General features: G+C 41.9%; 1 protein-coding gene across 6 annotated transcripts in view; it reads right to left on the bottom strand.

Moving 5' to 3' along the window:
* Positions 1 to 793: 793 nt before the first annotated feature.
* NCOA5 (nuclear receptor coactivator 5) overlaps positions 794 to 21,894 on the bottom strand; it is a 43,940-nt gene continuing 22,839 nt past the window's right edge. For 4 of the 6 annotated variants that reach the window (XM_073606258.1, XM_073606261.1, XM_073606260.1 and 1 more), the window contains 7 exons: positions 17,067 to 17,133; positions 11,708 to 12,217; positions 9,524 to 9,624; positions 8,708 to 8,834; positions 8,382 to 8,593; positions 1,864 to 2,178; positions 794 to 1,762 (listed from right to left, as the gene is read on the bottom strand). In XM_073606258.1, the coding sequence (XP_073462359.1) occupies positions 1,122 to 1,762; positions 1,864 to 2,178; positions 8,382 to 8,593; positions 8,708 to 8,834; positions 9,524 to 9,624; positions 11,708 to 12,217; positions 17,067 to 17,133 (1,973 nt within the window). In that variant the 3' untranslated portion in view covers positions 794 to 1,121. The remainder of the gene's footprint in view (positions 1,763 to 1,863; positions 2,179 to 8,381; positions 8,594 to 8,707; positions 8,835 to 9,523; positions 9,625 to 11,707; positions 12,218 to 17,066; positions 17,134 to 21,894) is intronic. The other 2 variants (XM_073606259.1, XM_073606262.1) reach the window with 2 other exon arrangements.

Below are 21,894 nucleotides of genomic sequence, written 5' to 3'. Positions count from 1 at the left end.
TAGAGTAGGGTATAGCATAGTGCTGGATTGATGGTGAAATATGCCTTTAGGTGTCAAGAACACCATGGTACTCAATGGTAAAACCCACCATTAAAGGGCCCCTTAGCCTTTTGCTATTTATTACCATATGCACCTTAACGCAGATTATGCCACGTTAACATGCATTGCATAAAGGTAGCCTATTCATTTTGAATGGGCACCAACACACCCCATTAAACTAGACCTGACCCTGGTGCATTAACATGGGTTAAGGTGAACTGCAACGTACCACAAAACAAAAAAATTAATTTGCCTACCAACTCAATGGGGCTGATTTACTAAAGGAAAATAGGCCATGCACTTTGCAAGTACAGTTGCACTCATTTCCCTCAGAGCTTAAGGAATGTGGTGAAGCTCTGCTGATTTCCATCACCCAATCATGTGCAAGCAAAAATGCGGTCTTATTTTCCTTGCACCCAACTGGGTATTCTTTACCTTTGTGAAGTGAAGCGCAGTATTTGCCTTTAGCAAATCAACCCCAATGTCTTGACTTGCAACTCAGAGAAACAGATTACTGAACTTACTGCTGCAAAATTAAAATGCGTGTGCACAATGACACAAGAATGAGTAAAAGTTCAGTAACCTGGGGATGTAAAATTGAAATACAGCAAAATGTATATTAACTACATCCTGTTTTTATATACTGATGAGAAATGGATTACCAGTGAATTGGACACCTAAGAAATGGTATGGAAAAACAGACTGGAACTGTCCACACACACCCCCCTCCCTTTAGTAATCATTGCAAGAAAGCTTTTTTTGTAGTGGAACTTTTTACTAAAAAAAGGCTGCAACGAAATACAGTTCCAAGTAATAACATAACAGTGCTGGAAATTACAATTCACAAAACCGTTTCACAAATGCAAGCTTCTTGGTGACCGATGAGCAAAGAGAAGAAATTCTTCAGAGCTTGTCTGTAGACCATAACGGCGTACAATATTTAACATTTAGTTAGACCCTGCATGATATAAAAATTATGAACCAATAAATGGTGAAGGAAAGAAATACATCAATTTCTTACGTTATGAAATGCACTACTAAATTATGTCTACAAGGAGACCAATGTACATGGCACCTTTCCACTAAAAGGGACGGGGATATGATGCCATAGAAGGCTGTTGCGTAGGCCCACCACGAAGAGCCTGGCCTACTGCCTGACCCATCAAATGAGAGAGTGCAGGCCCACTTTGAATGAGTGTGTCTAAAGCCTTCTGCACACTAGGGTTGTCAACATTTATACCAGACGATGCTCCTGGTCTTTGACCTGGAACATTGCCAGGTCCCTGGACACGATTTTGAAGTTGTCCATACAGGTTCTGCATTTGAGGAGATGGGCCAGGTCGAGGTGCTGCACCTCTAATTGCTAATCCTGCACCCATGGTATTAGAAATATGACTTGCTGTTGGCTGAGATCTTTGTGGGGCTGGACCAAGAAGTCCTGCATCCATTGATCCTGCTGGTCGTTGCTGAGTGTTGGATAGATTGCCATAGTTCTGGTTTGAGACAGCAGAACCTGCAGTGTTAACTTGGTTAGATGAAGTAGAAACTCCACTGTTGAACAGACTGAGAATTTTTGCCTGCAGCTCTTGTTGAGAGCTGCTTGTGGCCTGAGGTGCTGAAGTAGCAGAGCTTAATTGTTGATTCAGCTGGAGTGACTGACTACCCGCAAGAGAAGATTGGGCATCAAGAGAAGTTGCTGGTGCAGTTTGTCTTGAGAGTTGTGCTGCAAAATCAGGAAGATTATGTGAATTTTGTGGGATTAAATCAGAGGAAAAAAAAACACAAACACACAGAGCACAAATTAAACAATGCAATGAAACTTACATGTTAAGGAGTCACCAGCCATGGCCAATAATCTCTCTTTTCGTTGCTGTAAATATAGGATGACTTTGTCTATTTCCTCAGCTGTCACATATCTATTGTCTGCCAACAAGTTTATGAGAGTCATTATTCCAGGAGGGTGACCCCCCCTTACTCCCTCATCCAGAGCACCACGCTCTCTTAATATAGCTTCTGCCGACAACTTGGCAGCTTGCCGTGCAATATCTTCACGTTCCTTATCGCGCGAGTCTGTTTTGTACCGCTCGTAGCTTCTCGCCACAAGAAGCATTGCATCAGCAATTGGCATGTTCCGATGTTCTGTAAAAATAAAAATGACATTCCAACTTCAAGACAAAACCACAAAAAATACTGCAACTTTCAGGCATAGAACTTTTGTTTATTAAGAGAATTAAAAAAAAAAAAAAAAAAAAAAATAATTCAGGAATTCCACAATTCACATGTCATACTTTCTGTCTCAGGGCTTGTTCACGCCAGCAGTTATATTATAGTACCTCATCAAAAAGGATTCATTAGGGGAGATTTACTAAAACTGGTGCAACTGTACATAGTAACCAATCAGCTTCTAGGTTTAAGGCCGGGTTCACATTGGTACGACAAACGCTCCGACATTGGGAGCTCATGTCGCATGACATGTGAAAAATCAACATTTCCCTATGGGAGCCATCTTAACTGGTCCGACACAAGTCGGTCCGACTTTGAAAATGCTCCCTGCACTACTTTGGTCCAACTTTGATCCTACTTCAGCCCATTGAATATCACTGAAGTGGGATGAAATCGCCATCTTGACTGATCCGACTTTGGCATGCGACTTGTACTCTGATGAACTTGAAGGGGAACACCACGCAAAATTAAAATAAATAAATAAATAAAAAAACCACCCAACAACGGCATGGGTTCCCCCTCCAAAAGCATACTAGGCCTGTCGGTCTGGTATGGATTTTAAGGAGAACCCCCATGCCAAGAAAAGCCCCCCCCCCATCCATACCAGACCCTTTTCCGAGCACACAGCACAGCAAAGGAAGTGGGGACAAGCGAGCGCACCCCCCCCCCCCCCCGTACCAGGCCGCATGCCCTCAACATGGAGGGTGGGTGCTTTGGGTCAGGGGGGCCTGCGTCAACCCCACCCCAAAGCACCTTGCCCCCATGTTGATGAGGACAAGGGCCTCTTCCCGACAACCCTGGCCTTTGGTTGTCAGGGTCTGCGGACGTGGGTGCTTATCGCAATCTGGAAGCCCCCTTTAACAAGGGGTCCCCCATATCCCCCCCATGTGAATGAGTATGGGGTACATTGTACCCCTACACCAAAAAAAAAAAAAAAAAAAAAAAACACATTACACAGGCTTTTAAATTAATTTATTAAGGCAGCTCCATTTTCTTCTGCCTCCTCCGTTTTTTTTCCGCTGATGTCTTCTAGCCCTCTCCGGTCCTTCTCCCTCTGTCATCTCAGCTGTCCGGGTCTTTTCCGCAATTTTTTCGCTCTTTTGCTGGGTCTTCTCTGCTGTTTTTCTTCCGATGTTGACGACGCTCTCTCACGCTCTAATGCTGGGTGCGCAGTGAGCCACTACTTATATTGGCATGGGATGGGGTCACCAGGTGAGGTCATCCGGAGGCCCTGCCCCTTATGACGACATCACCGCCCAGGTTATGATGGGGTGGTGATGTCATAAAAGGTGGGCCTCCGGTGACCCCACCTCATGCCAATATAAGTAGTGGCACCCAGCATTAGAGTGGGAGAGAGCATCGAGTCAACATTGGAAGAACAGAGGGACAAGGCAGCGGAAAGAGGGAGAAGAACCGGAGAGAGCTAGAAGACATCAGCGGAGAGGACTTGGAGAGGGAAGAAGAACCGCAGCGGACGCCAGTGGAGGAGGGAGAAGAGCCGGAGAGGAGAAGAAATTGGAAGAGACGTCGGAGCTGCCTTAATAAATTACTTTAAAAACCTGTGTAATGCGTTTTATTTTTTACATATTTTTTTTTTTTTTTTTTAAGGTGTAGGGGTAATGTACCCCATACTCATTCACATAGGGTGGGGGGCCGGGAACTGGGGGCCACCTTGTTAAAGGGGGATTCCAGATTCCGATAAGCCCCCACAACCAACGGTCAGGGTTGTCGGGAAGAGGCACTTATCATGGGTACAAGGTGCCTTGGGGGGGGGGGGGGTGCTCCTCCCCACCCCCTCTTTCCTGACCTTCCGTGCTGCGTGCTCGGATAAGGGTCTGGTATGGATTTTGGGGGGATCCCAACGCCGTTTTTTCGGCATGGGGGGTTCCCCTGAAAATCCACACCAGACCGAAGGCCCTGGTATGCTCTTGGAGGGGGAACCCATGCGATTTGTTTTTTTACATTGTGCGTGGAGTTCCTCCTAAAGATTCATACCAGACACAGTGCCTGGTATTGTCATGTATCAAAGTCGGATCCCTGTTCTTTGAAGTCACAGGGCAAAGTCGGATCTAAAGTAGTACGACTGTCGTGTCGTACCAATGTGAACCCACCCTTATTGTCAAAGCTTAATTGAACAAGCTGAAGTGACAAGGTGATCGGCTTCTATGCACAGCTGCACCAGATTCTGCGTGCACCAGTTTTAGCAAATCTCCCCCATTGAACCACTTTTTTTTTTTAACTTCATTAAAAAGGTCAGTGTCAGGGCATCCATCTTTACTCACCGTAGCGGGCTGCATCGCAACATGCTGCACAAGAAAAAAAAAAAAGGCCCAAGCATATGGCGCAAGTGGGCTCACATTCAAATCCTAGCAATGTTGTCATTAGAAATTTGAAGGGTGGTATCCCCAAGGCCCCATTCACACTTATGTGAATTGTCATGCAACTTTGAACATCAAAATCGCATGACAAGTCCTTCCCCATGTTTTCCAATGACAACCATTCATATTTGTGCGACTTAAAGCTGCAGCAACTTCAAAGTAGTTCATGCACTACTTTGGTCTGACTTTCATGCAACTTGAGGGCCATAGGACTTCAATGTTAACCCTCAAAAGTTGCAAGAAAGTCATACTTGAATGTTATACAACTGTTGTCCATTATCACTGATCAAAGCCAAAGTCGCATCCAAATTTTAGCAGTTCAAAACCACCAATGCAATCACATCATAGATTATATTATATATTTGCGCTGTAATGTAAAAACTCAAAACCAAAAGGAGTACAGAGTAGACCTGCATGGAGCGCTTGTTCTTTCTTCCCTTTCTTGAAGTGGAGATAATGCAAACCAACACTGCAATGCCTGGTGAAAGGGTGACTTTTTAGCAGGTCTAGGCATCCTCATCTGGCCAGCAAAGTGGTGTATATATTCTTACTTAAAAAGCTATGGGAAGGACTGCACCACACTGATTCTACTGAAACAGATAGTGCTGTCTGTTCTACTGATGTTCGTTTGTTACTTTTAATTTACTGAAGTAACTGAAAAAAAGGTTAAGACATCCATCAGCTGAGAGTTCACACCCAATGTGTGTGGCTCATTCGACTTTCCTGTTCCAGTGACAACAGGATAGAACCACAAAAACAAAAAAAACAAAACAAAAAAAAAAACTTTCTTCCCAGTAGAAAGAGGCAGCTAGGACCTCTCAATTAGCTCTCTAATGCCATCAGTGTTCCTGTTAATTCTGCCCACCATCTGTTCCACTGACAATGCCATCAAACAGATTGAATCAAACGCAAAACTTCCACCAATGGTAGCAGCAGAAACATATCTACCCCTCACCCACTCTGGCCAAGGTTGAGGAAAGTTTAGGTTAAAGTTCTACTTTACAGCTTTTATCCCCCCCCAAGAAAAACAAGCCACACACAAATTTGCTAGTAGCACTCACTGTAAAACATGTGGACATGGATCCTGTGCATCCATATGGAGACGCAGTAAACGTATACACTTATTCTATTCCACAGGCCCTGGAAAAAGCACTATTTAAGACGATGAAACACATTGGTAGAAAAGGCAAGTAGAGGTCTGTGTAATATACACTCACCGGTCACTTTATTAGGTACACCTGTTCAATTGCTTGGAAACACAAATTGCTAATCAGCCAATCATATGGCAGCAACTCAATGCATTTAGGCATCTAGGACGTGGTGAAGACAACTTGCTGAAGTTCAAACCGAGCATCAGAATGGGGAAAAAAAAAGTGATTTAAGGGACTTTGAACATGGCATGGTTGTTGGTGCCACACGGGCTGGTCTAAAGATTTCAAAAACTGCTGATCTACTGGGATTTTCACCTACAATCATCTCTCGGGATTACAGAGAATGGTCCAAAAAAGAGAAAATATCCAGTGAGCGGAAGTTGTGGGGAGGAAAATGCCTTGTTGATGTCAGGAGGAAAATGGGCAGATGATTCAAGATGATGGAAAGGAAACAGTAACGCAAATAACCACTCCTTACAACCAAGGTATGCAGAATACCATCTCTGAACGCATAACACATTGAGCCTTGAAGCAGAAGGGCTACAGCAGCAGCAGACCACACCAGGTGTTACTCCTGTCAGCTAAGAACAGGAAACTGATACTACAATTCGCTCACCAAAATTTGACAATAGAAGATTGGAAAAATGTTGCCTGGCCTGATGAGTCTTGATTTCAGCAGCAACATTCACATAGTAGGGACAGAATTTGGGGTAAACATGAAAGCATGGATCCATCCTGCCTTGTATCAATGGTTCAGGCTGGTGGTGTAGGGAATATTTTCTTGGCACACTTTGGGCCCCTTAGCATCATTTAAATGCCACAGCCTACCCGAGTATTGTTGCTGACTACAGTGTACCCATCTATTGATGGCTCCTTCCAGCAGGATAATGCACCATGTCACAAAGCTCAAATCACCTCACCACTGGTTTCTTGAACATGACTGAGTTCACTGTACTCCAATGGCCTCCACAGTCACTAGATCTCAATCCAATAGAGCATCTTTTGGGATGTGGTGGAAAAGGAGAGATTTTCATCATGAATGTGCAGCCGACAAATCTGCAGCAACTGCCTGATGCTATCATGTCACTATGGACCAAAATCTCTGAGGAAGGTTTCCAATACCTTGTTGAATCTATGCCAGAAAGAGATAAGGCAGTTCTGAAGGCAAAAGGGGGACCAACCTGGTACTAGCAAGGTGTACCTAATAAAGTGGCTGGTGAGCGTATATGCCAAAAAGAAAGAATGCACTGCTCCAAGGTTTTAAATAGCCTCTCAGGAGGCCCACTGCTCAGGTGGGGTGCAGGTCTCAGAAGCTTGTCTAGCTTGGTATGTACAGAGAAAGCGAACAACAAGACAGCCCTCCACAGATTTCCCACTGGTGGTCATAAGGTGATGATAGGAGGCCATAGGAAGAGCAAAACACCTCAGAGGGGTGGCAGCCTAGGGGCAGGGACTATGTCAACAGCCACCTACACACAAACTTACCAGTGGGATCTCCGTTCTCCCAATAGTGCTCTCATCCTGGCTTTCTATAAGGACTACAAGTGGCCATTTTAACACATACTATGCAGGCGTGGTCCACTATTGTCACCATCACAAAACACCCCCTAAGAAATGCCACGCAGCCCTGTATGTAGGCCTAATTGGATGCAAAGAGTTTAAAGAAGATTCAGCAGCACTGAGATGCAAATGATGAAAGAAAGGTAAAACACATTTTATTGAAAAGGCAGTGTTTTTGATACACAAAGCTTTAAACTATTTAGAATTTCTCTTTGCTCTCCCTCACGTTTTGCTACTAGAAAAAGCAAAAAACAAAAAGCAGTCAATGAAATTCCAAGCATTTTGTAGCTCAAACACTAAGAATAGGCTGTCAACAGAATGGCCAGCTTAAGTAACTAGTAGCTCAGGCAAACCTGCAATTTGTAGCTGCATACAAAAGAACATTGCAACAGCAACTCTTTAGCTAGCTACAAATCGCTAGAGGAAACAGGTGGAAAGATTTATAGCTGCTACTTAAAAATGACCAAAGTAATATCAGCCTTGAGGGTGCATCAAGTTTAAATTTGCAGGGCTCACTCACATAGGCGATTAGGCTGCTGCTTTTAGATGCAGGCAAGCAGCACATCTGGATGCACCAACACGGTTATGAACCCCCAAACACACAGGATGCAAGTGTGTCTAGTTTGCATGCAACCAGAGAACACTGGCCCAGAATGAAAAGTGTTTGTGTCCCGAACCTGTCAGAGTCCCTTACTGCATGTAATACCTCGAATGAGTGATGACATTTGAACAGTGTCCGCTATGGACACTGATTTACACAGGTTACAACTCTGGCCATGCAACTGCTTGCACACAAACTGTGCGTGTGGCTGAAGTTCCTCTGACAGATTCTTGCCATCGGAGAAGCTAATCGCTCATCTGAATGCGCCCCAAGTGTGCAAATAGTCCAATAAAAAAAACCTGAGTTGTCCCTAGTAGTAACCTAATGACTTCAATGCAATTTCTGGCAAATGGCTACTATCCAAATGCTACAAAATATAGCATTTATCCTCTTACAACTGCAAGTTTGGAGTAAATAAAACAAACACACCAGAGGGAATACCTTGCGGGGTTCCACATAAGATGTTCACAGTGCAAGAATGATGTGTCTGGTGCTGCTGAGTTATCACTATGGCAAAAGGTGAGCCTCCTCTAGAAACATCTTCCAAGGCTTGGGTCAGTGAAACTTCTGTGTTTAGAAAGATCAAATCCACCATCATACCAAGGTCACGGACCTTACGTCCCACGGTTTCTGCATATTCCCTGGAGGAGAATAGGTTGTGGGGTGGGGGGGAGAATTATATGACATATACGTTAGTCAAAGTATGCCACTGGTCTCACTGAATGCAACATGATAAACCATATTTGCAATCTTACTTTGACTGTTTGTTAACCACCACAACAGAGCAATCAACAGGGCGCTCAGCATCAACCTTTCTTTGAATTTCGTCAAAATATTGCCTGTACAATTCTTCACGGCGTCGTTCCTCACGTTTAAGTCGATCTAAATATAAAAAACACACAATTTTAAGCATTTATCAAGATGTTCCTTTCTATAAAATATGTATATGTCGCTTACATAGATCAATCCATTTATGAGTTAATGCAATGTAATGTTACCCCAATCACTAAAATCTCATAAGCTTTATCATGTTAATATTTCACTTTCATTAAAAAGAATATCTGGTGATCCTGCCATGAAGGTCTATGTTCAGGCACTGATGACAGCGCATTGTACATGCCTCCAAAAAAATTTGCTCATTGTCAGGTAGACTTTAAGGAGACTACAACTGGCCAACATATGTTGTCACCATCAGAAAACTGCCCTGAGAAATGCTATGCGATTTAATCATCGCTGGTTGCATGCATGTAGATTCAGGAGACAATGCTTAAGCAAAATGTCATTCAGTTAGGGCTTACAATTAACTTTTAAAAACATTTGATACAAAGCTCCCAAGTTTAAGACAGACAATCTACCACATTGGATACTGCATGAGGTGTATTCTGTTACACGTAAACACATTAAAGCAGGAAATAGGAAGAAAATTCATCCAGAACCACAGGATGGACCCAGACGCTTTCTGAAAGACACTGTTTCTTTGAAATCTTTTACAATACCAGCTGGTAAGGTACATGAGGGAATAAAAACCAGCTTGAAACATGCAATAATGCAGAGAAAGAAAATATACACACCTTCTGGAAACCTATCGAGGGAGTCCCTAAGCCGATCAATCAAATCATCCCTCTTTCTAGACAAATCATCAAGGCGAAATTTATCAGCAATGTCGTCGACTCTGAAGGAAATAAAATGCCAATCTAAGAAACCTTTCAACAGGAAGCATCCAATGCAACATTTATATACAACAGTAAAAGTTTAGTAGAAAGCAATGATGTTGAAAAGTACAAGACACTGATGCCCAACCCACAGCCCTGTAATACTTATTGAGCAGCCATTGTGCACCAGCAGCATTTTGTCTAGGAGCTTATTTCTAGGCAGTAAAGGAAAAGGTTTATGAAACTGGTTTCTACTAGCTAAGGGCCCTTTTACACGTCAGTTTTTCAGGTGGACCTGATCGGATGCTCCATTCACTCCTATGGAGTAGCGGATGTCAGCGGTGACATGTTCGCTGACACTCGCCGCTATCCAATCCTCTCTGTGAAATACAGGCAGATGGAGATCCTATTTTCCATCAGTCTGGCAGATCGGATAAAAAGACTGCAGTTATCACTGCGATTCCCACAGCCACAGGCAGAAGTGTGAACCAAGCCTGTGTGTCATAAGTAAATTAGGTTAGCTTTTATTTTGCAGCACAGTTCCTCGCCTGCCACCTGATTTAAAAGCAAATGAAATACAGCTAAGGACAGAATAGTTTTTGCCCTCAAAGTGGTTGAAAACCCTCAGATACCCAGTGAACAGCCTCAGATGATACACATATGAAACAAATCCTCCTACATAGAAGTGACTCATGCTGATAACAGAGGAATGAAGCACCAGAGAGAAACAGCACTTAGAGCTTTGGAGAGCGATAAGTAAACACTACAGATATATGCTTTGCTCAGATTTCATGACTGAGGTTTATAACCACTTTAAGCCTTGCTAACAATAATCTGGCTATTTATTGGACATGAAACAATGGATGCCAAGAGGCATAAGACCAGCTAATAATAATAATAAATCTGAGCTGGGTGGGTGCCGTGCTGGTCTCAATATACTGGACATAGTTGCGTGAGAGGGAACTCACTGGTTTACTGGGAAGCTCAGTGTGCTGTTGCTTCTCTTCTCCGTCAGCTCGTATACAACTGAGAACAGAGGGAATGTGATCACTTATAAAAAAATTTTTTATATATCTTATACAAAAATGTTTTGCTTTTCATCTCTATTTTAACCTTGGGCACAAGGCGATCGTTTACAATCATTTAAACAGTTTAATCCTCTGGAACCATCCCTTCTGGATACTCTTTTTGGCAAAAACAAATACATTTCACGCAAAAAAAAAAAAAAAAAAAAAAAAAAAAAAAAAAAAAAAAAGATATAGATAATCACATTTTCATGTAAACCAAGTTACTTTATTTACTTTTAGTTTCTATGTTGCATCCTCCCCAATAGGGAGACTCTTGATCACAAAATTTTGCTTTGATATGTTAGGTTCTATATAGGGACATTCTCGTTTGCATGCCTTGCTCCATGGGACGCTATGCTCGACACCTGTATAATCCTACTGCTCATGTGTCCTTTTTACTATAATTCATTTTTGTTTTGCCTATTACACAATGTAATCAACTAAATGCTGATCCGATATGTTGGATTATAGGTTAAGCCCTTAGCGCCGACCGTACGCTCATATGCGGCCTCGGCTTTCAGGAATTATACATGCATCCGCATGTATCACCCCTGGACCGTTTTTTAGAGCGGGCGGTCAGCTCTTTAGGGATAACAACCGATGTGGCTAAAAGTCGCTTGGTTGTTATCCCACAGGGGCCCCCCTCCCGCTGCTGTTCCCGGGCCTCCTGTCCCACAGGGAGACCTCGCTGTTTTTGGTGATCTGAATACTTTGAAGTGCAAAGGAGGGATTTGGGATCCTCCATAAAGAGTACCTTTCACCAAGTATTACTGTCACAAGGGATGTTTACATTCCTTGTGACAGCAATAAAAGCAATCATAATTTTTTTTTTCCAGAGACCATGTAAAAAAATAAATAAAAAAAGATTTTTTTTTTTTTTAAAGCGCCCCCACAAGCTCACAATGCAAAGAAAAAAAAACGCATATGTAAACGGTGTTCAAATTACACATGCAAGGTAAAAAAAAAAAAACACATATGTAATCAGTGTTCAAATCACAAACCTTTAGGAGGAAAAAAAAAAAAAAAAAATTCAAACCTGTATAATGGATCCCTTGGGTCTCGAGCCTCTCTGTATCTTTCAAACAACGGATCTCTCACATCTCTTGCATCACGCACACGAAGATCTCTAGCATCTCTTAGCTCTCTTGTTTCACGAAGGTCCCTGAACTCCCTGGACTCTCGATTTTCTCTTGTATCTCGGAGATCTCTAAGGTCTCTTGTATCTCGAGAATCTCTGATGTCTCTTACATCTCTGATGTCTCTGATGTCTCTTGTATCTCGCGCATCCCTGAGCTCCCTCGTATCTCGAGGGTCTCTTGCATCGCGAGCATCGCGGAACTCCCTTTCACGACCATCTCTCAAATCTCGAAGGTCACGATCTCTGGGATCTCTAAGGTCTCTTGGCTCACGTCCATCTCGACCATCACGAACTGCTCTTGAATCTCTGTCACGTGGTTCTCTACTAGCTCTCCTTGGGCTAGAGCGCATCGGTGAGCGGGAGCGTTCACGTCTTGGCTCCTGGCCTTCTCCAAAGCCATACAAATCTCTGAAGCACCAAAAACAATTGTTAGTTTAGGTTTTAAAAGTAACAGAAAGCAACAAAAGTATAGAAAACAAGCTTCTATACTTTAGCTCCATCATATAAAAAAAGAAGGCTTGAGGAGTCCTACTGTCTTTGCAGAGTCAAGTGCAGTAAAGGGGCAAGAGCAAAAAACAGACCTGACATTTACTATACTGCAGTGTCACATAATTTGTAACAGTGAATTTAAATACGCGATTGACGAGTTCAATATTACACCAGTATCAACTTTTTCTTTTTGACAGTTAAAGGGTTACGTTCGATTTCAGCCTCCAATTTGTGTTTAGGTTTCAAATGCTCAGTAAGAGGAAGAGAAGGTATAGTGTGGTTAAAACATAGTTGGAACAGAACATATTAGAATGAAGGGTTTTTGTTGTCTTTCCAGAAGGTGACAGCGGTTCTCGGTTTACTACGTTTGAAACCATATCTTTTAAGTACAATGAAGAACTAAACAAGTGCCACACTAACCTCAAAACAACCTCACTGAGATCAGTGGCAAAATGGTTGAGAAAGTATTCTTAAATGCCTAAATATGCATGCATAAACGTTAAAAAAAAACAACGCATGCTTACTGGACAAAAAGATGTTTCAATGGAAAGGACTCCAGAATTTTCCATCAGAATAAAAGCTGGGTACACTCTGCAAGTTTAACACAAGAAAAAAAAAAAAAAAAAACACGATCTCCCCCGCTGTGCCATAGTAATTTGACAGGATTCTGGTCTTCCAGCATATCACCCTGCCAGAACACAAGGCACAGAGGGGGAGACCACCACACTATCATTGCGCGTGTACAGCGATCTGCCCGTTTTTTTCATTCACACCACAAAAAAAAAAAAGAAGATAAAAAAACAAAAAAAAAAAAAAAACCTTTACATGTGTACCAGGCTTAAGGCTACATTAAAGTGGATGTAAACCCACTCATCTTTTTTAAAGTAATGGCATAATGCTGATCTATAAGGATATACATGCCTCCTGCATGTATCCTTACCTTTCAAATATCTCCCCCTACTTTATTTGGAGCCCCGTAAAACTCTGGATTCAGTGGGCGGGTCTGTTGTATGGCACTCGGTGGGCGGAGTAATGACATTAGCAGACTCCCCGCCCACCTCTACACTTGCGCCTGGCCAGAATGAAAAGTGCACGCTCATGGCTCCTGTCACTTCATGTGTCACTGTCCAGTGACAGTCGGGGATGGTCGGTGTGGCGGGGACAGTTGTGAGCACAGATCCCCCTGAATGGCTTTTCCGCTGAAAGCCACGGGAGGGAGAAAAGGAGAAGCGGCTGATCAAACGCCATGCAGAGAGATCAGTGCTCACGGCTGTCCCTCCGCTGCACCGATCACTCCCGACTGTCCCTTGCATCTTCCTCCTCCAGCTCCTGACGTGTTCCTTCACCACCACCTCCTTCTCTGGCCCCCCTCCTGTCCTCATCCGCTTGCTGTGCATTCCTCCACACCCCCCCCCACATCCGGCTCCCCTCCTCTCCCGTGGGCTGTCAGGATGGAGAGCGGACGAAAGGATCGCTATACATGTCATTTACCGGTCCTTTTGGCGTCGCTATGTGGGGGGTGCAGTTGGCACCCGGGTGACACCATCCCTTAGCCCGAACACATCCGACGCGCGCCGGGGCTGCTCCTGGTCTCTGTTTTCCTCCTCCGAGTCCTCCCCTCTCACTACTGCTCTGCTAAGCTGAGCCTGTCACTTCTTTTCTCCTCCCGGGCGGAGCAGCTGCACACTGTGTGTATGTCCTCACCAGATGCTGCCCGGGGGGGGGGGGGGGGGGGGGGGGCAGAAAAGGATTGGGAGGGAATTAAAAACACTGATGTTCTTATTAGACAGCAGCTAAAATGTCAGTAATCTGCACTTGAAGGATTTGAAATCTGCCCTGCAGATTTTCGCTGAGTCAGAATACTCAGGCTTTTTTTTACCCTTCAATACCCTATTTTTGGTGGATGTTATACACCAAGCATCTCCTTTAGCACTTTTTTGGTAGTTTTCTGAGCAGGGAGATAGAGCCAAGCTGGTTCTTACCATTGTGTGCCTGCTTGACAGGACTGAAGGCTGGAACACACACACAGCACTAATAATGGGGGGGGGGGGGGATGCACTGCCCCAAAGTGCATGGTACTGCGGTACAATGAGACTTGCTGCCCACAAAATGCACACTGCAGGTAACTGTACTGCCCTTGCAATCTGCATGCGGGTGACGATTAACAGCACCCCAAAAGCAGATCGCTGTTAAATTTGTCACCTGCATGCAGATCGCAGGGGCAGTGCAGTCACCTGCAGTGTGGGAAATGCGCACGGAATGCGCCTCTCACACCACGTTCTGGTGTGAACCGGTGTTTGGTCAGATATGGCGACCCATCACATTTGGCTACCCGCTGAAGTGCGCATGCGCAAAGCCGCCATATACGTTCCAACACTGTTGTAAGACACCACTTTGCCACAGGGCCGCTCGGCGCGCTTCGGGCACGGCCTCGCTTTGCTCGGCATAATTATAATCCAACTCTATGTCCACTTGGAAGGTGGGGCTTGAACCTGGACTAAGGGGTGTGGCCAAAAAATTCTGCGCAATCGCAGATCGCCACAGTGTTGGAACACATATGGCAGCGCCGCGCATGCGCAGTCCAGCGGGTAGCCAAATGTGATGGGTTGCCATATGTGACGAAACACCGGCCCTGAGGCAGATAGAGGCGCAAGTGAAGTGAAGATGTGCGCATACACTAACATCCCAGCATCTTAATAATGGATATTTTGTTCTGATATATAAAAAAATAAGAACCTCTCTCAATAAATAATAAAAACTTTACCAGAATGTCAGTGTCCACCTTTGACAGCTTACTGACTATTGTTAGGCCATGTCTGCAAAGAATATCAACATGAGGATGTATGAGAACCAACAAAAAGAATAGCCAAAATTTCAGGAGAAAAAAAAAAAAGGGGGGGGGGACGTGTATTATTTTCGCCTGCTAAACACAAGGCATGTTTGGCTGCAGGGAGTCGATCCTGGACGCAGCACTTTCCTTCTTTTCCTAAATGCAGCTAAACGTTGCTAATCGTTATGTATGCATAACATGATTACTTTGCATTGCGAGCCCAGCTGCTTTTAGAAAAGTCTTCTAAATGCAGCTAAACTCTGAAATTTAAACGTCTGTGTGAATGTAGCCTAAAGATTTCTGTGCAAATGATTTCGTTGCAAAAATTACCAAAATGACAAATGGAAATTTTCAACTAAGTGAAACCATTAACCCTTTTGCTGGAACAGCGAACGTTTGTTTACTATTGCTCTGCAGGCTGCTGGCTCTCTAGTAGAAGTGATATGGGTGGCAACACTGCTAGAAATGGGCCAACTCCCTTCCCCCTGCCATGTGCCCCAGTCTTACCTGCCTCTCCTGGGTGTTCGGGACTTCCATAGCAAGCGTCAGGTTGGAGAGTGGTGGGAGATCAGTGAACATCCATTCACTGATCTGCCCAAGGTAGTATAAACCTGGAAGTACTCTGAGCACTTTCCGGTTTAGAACTATCTAATCACGGCTGCTCTGGCTAGGGAAGAAGCTGATGGCCCACAGTCTGTGCTCCGCCACCTTCAACAGAGCGCATTAGTGATAGACACAAATCTCTGAAGCCTCCTTACAAAAAAAAAAAAAAAAGAAGAAAAGAAAACCCAACACCTGAAGAAAAAAAAAAAAATAATAATTGTAAAAAGCCCCGACCCCACATACATAAACAACTGTGCCATACACATTAGGTATCGCCGCGCATAATAGTAGAGCGCAAAAATTTTAGGCCCGTCATTCACAGTTAACTGTAAAATAGTGAGCTGTATTGGCTTTAACGGTATCGTGAATTGACAATTTTGCATGTCGCAGATTTTTACCATTTTACAGGCGAGTGCAGTTTTTAGACTTGACATATTTGGTATTAAGTTACTCGACGCAACCTCATCTTTTAAAATTTGCGTATTCGGTCAGCAGTATCGCAATCATGTGAATGATTAACTGAAATGAACTTTCAAATTTTGCGTATTCCTAATGACTTGCCAGCAAACTGATCAGAAAAAAAAAAAAAAAGTTAAACATGCTGCATCGTATTAAACACGTGGCAAATGTTTTTAGTGTAAAACCATACTTAATGCAGGTTCCAGACCAGAAGTTATACCTTCTGCATTTAAAAAGCATTTCTAATGTGAAAGCTTCTCTGGCATTTGGTTTTGCGTTTTATTAGATACAGTAGCACTTTTATGGAATGTCAATTACGATAGAAACCCTGTATATTTAAATGAAACAACATAACATTTGAGAGACTAAAGCAAGAAGACAGCCAGTGACAGCTCCAAATGTGGATGGGAACCCAGCTGCTATTTTTGTTAGTTCCATTTCTGCTATTTCTACCATTTTAAGAGCATATTTATGGATATATAGCATTAAGGATTGGAAATATTGTTGTTTTAAATGTGACGCAATCTGATGCACAGAGGCAACAAAGAAGCACCTCTTACTTTGGAAACAGCTTAACAGGAGTATGTTTTTTTTTTTTTTTTTTTTTTTTTTATATATCAGATCATTTATAGCTTCAAAATTTAACAGAAAGTCACTTTCCTTTACATAGATGGAGCAAAAAGCAGCAGAACGCGTACATATTTAGTCCAAGGTTGTAGTGTTCATCCGGATTATTTCGGCATAAATACATCCAAATGAAGGAAGAACATTTTATAGGATGAGGTCCAGGTAGATTTGCAATAAAGTGAAGTTACTGCAGGAGTTCTTCCTGGGACCACTTAAGACCAGTCCTTGAACGTCTCGCAAGTACTTTACCTTCGTGACGGGCTGGACCTGGATGGACCCTTATTCATATTTCTTCTTTCGACTGCTTTGTTAATATCTGAAAAGCACAATTAACCCATCTGTTCAATAGTGTGCAATAGGAGAAAACATTTTATCAAACAAATAAAAACAGATACTAAAGGCAACTGATTAAAAAGAATGTTTATTTTCAGTCAGTATAGGAATGCCCTAAATCTACAGTACATGAAGTCAAGATATCACAATAAATCGGAGCTCATCTCAAAATACTTTACCACCACTCATCTTACAATATAGTTGTAGGTTGTCAGGAAGATCAGTTCAGCATACCACTTATTACAAATTTAGGTGGAAAAAAAAAAAAAAAAAATTATGTAATAAATGATTAGGGCATCCAGACTGGGGATAGGGCTCCATAAAATGAAGGGTATGCATGATGAACCACATGGCATGTTTTCCTGCTTAGAGTCTTGGTTATATATCGTCCAAGTTTAGAGGTTTGTCAACACAAACGTAAAAGCGTTTAAACGACGCCGATTTTATGATAACTAAAAGAACAGCAGGCACCACGGTATATATCGGACGCATGAGTTTACGGACGGAAAATGGTCAACATGTTTTTACGATAACGTTTTGTTAGAGGGAAAAAAAAAGCCCTGTCCAATGGTTTCCAAAATTATTAGTTAAGAATCGTCTATGCTGCACGTGACCAAATTGGATGCCCCGGGGATGGAGGGGGAGAAGGTTAATCAACAGCACATAAGATTTAGTGTTGAGTGGAATATATGAATCCGTCTTACTGTAACAAAACAAGAGACTGAGTATCGTACGTACGCATTTATAAAGCATACTGTAAGATTGTTTGTGAACAAAACCAGTTAAAATATTCAAACTGTAAAATTATACAGACATTAAATCGTTCCACTTTTGGAGATTTATGCCTTGTACAACGCAATTACCTTTACCATTTCACCCAATTTTTGCACCAAGACGCGGGTTGCATGAATTAAAGTTAGTGAAATTCACAAAAAAAATAAACAGTCTGAAGCTTCCCAAGAAACAAGGACATGATCTATAAATAGTAGTGATCATAAACTTACCACCCAGTTTTTTAAAGTTGAATTCAAATAAAAACATGCAAATGGCCACAACACAGGATGCTGTACATACATACAGTCCAACACCACGAATAGTAGGCAAATATAAATCTTACAAGATGCGAGCCACTATACACTTTAAATTGAGTACACCACTAGTTTAACATCCTTGCCGGCGGTAACACAAAACTTACATAGTTTGGCTCAATACTGCCTGATTATATGGGTTTTTGTTTCTGTGGAGACATCTTTAAGATCTATTAGGCAGGTAAGGCTGGGAGAATAATAATGGAGATACAAAGAGGCTGCATCTGAGAATAGTACAACTATATTTACCTTTTGCTTGCTTTAACAAAAGCTTTGCAGGGCAAAAGACATAAGCCTAGGTAATCCATATAAAGTAATAATTAATTTCGCTATGTGCCTTCTAGGTACTGGACACATGCAGAGCCCCTTGGCACAGGCAGCTCACATAGGTGCCCCCTTTAGCCAAATTACAAAAAATACAGAAAAAATAAAAAAAAAAGGGATTAGAAGGATACATTTAAGATGCCCATCAACCTCCTTTGTTTTGCTGGCAAGTACAGGTAGTTGCGAGTCTGTAGCCGAATAAATACAACCATAATCACACAGATTAAGCCCAGTTATTTTGCCTTGTAAAACGATTACCCTATAAAGGACTCAAACATCTAAAAAGAATCTACCTGGCAGATTGCAATAAACATTAAATGATAAAACCCACAAAACTAAGCACAGGGAGACTTAATGTTAAAAGGCACCAAGCAAATGAATACTGAAAAAGGTTAAACCCTAAGGTCCCTTTCACACTGGGGCGGTGGGGGCGTCGGCGGTAAAACAGCGCTATTTTTAGTGCTGTTTTACCGTAGTTTTTGCGGCGGTATTCGGCCGCTATCGATGCGGTTTTAACCCCCGCTGGCGGACGAAAAAGGGTTAAAATCACTCGCATAGCGCGGCCCCATTGATTTCAATGGGCAGGAGCGGTGAATACACCGCTCCAAAGATGCGGCTTGCAGGAGTTTTTTTCTTCTCCTGCCAGCGCACCGCTTCAGTGTGAAAGCCCTCGGGCTTTCACATTGAACAAACAGTAGAGGCTGTTTTGGGGCGGTTTGCAGGCGGTATTTTTAGCACAATAACGCCTGCAAACCGCCCCAGTGTGAAAGGGCTCTAAAAGGCCTAGCTATGGTAAATTCAAATGTGGAGCTCTGACTGCTCTTGAGATAATAGAGAAAGGTTTACAACAGGCCAGGTTTTATTGCTGTGTCCTCCAGAAAAGTCTGTCCCTTCACTTTGTTCCCTAAAGTCAACAAAAAGCTGACATAAAAGAGTAGAGATGAACTTTCATTCAAAATTTACCAGAACAGCAGAACAAAAACTGACAAAAAGAAACAGAAGACAAACTGTCTAGCATTGTCTTTCATATTAAAGTTTTCCAGTGATAAAGGATTCAAATGAATGGACCGGGTATAAAGGAAGAGAGCTCTGGGTATGACTGACTGGGGTGAAGACTACCTTTTTGCATAAAAAAAAAAATTAAAATAAAAAATAGAATAGAAAGCTCGATGGATTCCAGATTATGCTCAGCCGCTATATCAGTTTGTACACTTAATGAACAATTGTGTATTAAAAAAAATCCTTTTCACTCAGAGAACAAAAAAAGCTGGCCATACAAGGCAATATCCACACACCCTTACAGCCACAACTCTTGAATGTGCTATGCATATACTTAAAAATTACATTTATGTTAAAGTTTTCTTTAGATTATGTAACTGAGGTCTATGGTTTGTTTTTAAAATTACTCAAACCATAGAATGAAAAAAATAAAAAACACACAATGTTGCTAGTAAAATTGCTGCACACTAGTCTTGCAAGGAAGTATAATTACATGCACTTTTTCCTACAAATTACAAGCCTCTTGAATTATCAAATGTAGCAATAAAACTCTAGTCACCTTAAAAGCACTGAGGACTGGTATAGATTTAGCATGCTACGTGATCAATTTAACAAAAATAAATACATTAGGAATTTAACATTTATACTGTGAAGCAGGCAACGAAATTCAAACAAAATAACGTATTTACTCGGGTCATGATATTAAATATTTCTCATAACTGCTATGTTTTCACTGGTAATGTTGCTGTTCCAAAGTGGAATATACGAAAAAAAAAAAAAGGTTTCTTTAAAATCTAGTCAGCAATGCAGTTATCCTTTTAGCTTTTGCCATCTAAAAGATCAATTAATTATTGAAGGAGTAAGCAGTCTCTAGTAGATAGAGTAATTTAAGCGACATTTGCACACCAGCTTATTCTGCTTACACAATAACTTGAAACTAAATTCATTCCAAGGTCCAAATACAGAGTTAGCACAGAGTTGTAAAATGCCCACAATGACATCTGATCGTTTGATATTCCAACTGAACCCGTCGGCATAACCAGCTTTTCTTTTTATAATTTTAGCCTGAAATCAAAACTCTGTGGTACATTGAACAATCTCTTTATTTCACTTAACTCACACATTTTTAAAATTTTTTTTTTTATAATAACCCCAGAAAAGCTCTGAAATTTTAAAAGTGGACTGATGAAACTAAATGTTTGTTTGTTTGGTTAGCAATACAGCAAATCACTGTACTGACTTGGAGGGATTTTGTTTTTTGTATTCTGCCATATTTAAAAGTGCTACAAATCACAGTACTGTAAACCCTTCCATGTGTGCTTCAGCTAAATTACTACCAAACAGTGAATGGTAGAGGGAACCATGTCCAATGAAAGTGCATTGTGAATAATGGCTGCTTTGCGTGTTGACCCCCCCCCAATAATTAAAAAATAAATCAGTCTGACACAGATCGTTCAATTGTATAGACTGAAAATGTTAATACTATTAAAATGTTTTGTTCTATCAGTTTGAAAGGTGTAAATACAGCTCTTGATTGCGTCAGAAATTCAAAGCTATCGTGCAATTTTATTATCTCAAGTAGTCCTGGCTCTCATATTGGACTACAGAACAATGAATCTGCATGTTGTAGAGATGAGGAGGGAGAGATATGGTGTGGTTGAAATAGGTAACTGGTGAGGACCAAAAAGGACAAGTGGCGTCCATCCACAGAAGGAAATATAAGAGCAGATTGCATTCCTGGCACATTAACATGTATTTTTCCGCACTTGCAAGAAACATGGAGAAAACGTACATGCACTGCATGATTTTGTTTAAATTTAGCCCCAACATAGGCTTTTTACAACATTGTTGGTTTTCTTGCAAACAATGCATCCAAAAACAGACGACACAAGTGAATAAATTTTTTTACCTTTCATATTTATTATGGAACTTAGTGTTTAGTTTGTAGAACTGAATTTTTGCCTAGAGCCTTTAACACATTCTGCACCATGTACAGTTGCACTTCTTCCTAAAGAATGTCCGTCCACCCTCCAACTTATACATCCCAACAATATACTTGACTATTATTCATAACATATCAACATGTGAAGAGGATATACAGACGATATGGAAATTCCTCGTTTGATTGTAAAAAATCATTAAACAAAAAAAAAAAAAAAAAATTTTGCAGAAAGCTGCATCCTGTAGGTTACCAATATTTTGAGCCAGAGAGGGTAGTAAAAGGCAAAATCCTTCTCAGACAGCTAATTTCCATTTACAACAGAAAATCCCTTTAGGCCTCATGCACACAGAGAATCTGTTTAAACCCCTCTGAATGGCAGAGAACTCCTGGG

This window comes from Aquarana catesbeiana, linkage group LG12 (assembly GCF_042186555.1).
Source record: "Aquarana catesbeiana isolate 2022-GZ linkage group LG12, ASM4218655v1, whole genome shotgun sequence".
NCBI lineage: Eukaryota > Metazoa > Chordata > Amphibia > Anura > Ranidae > Aquarana > Aquarana catesbeiana.
The sequence above is the reverse complement of the archived record's forward strand: the minus strand, read 5'-3'. Positions and strand labels throughout refer to the sequence as shown.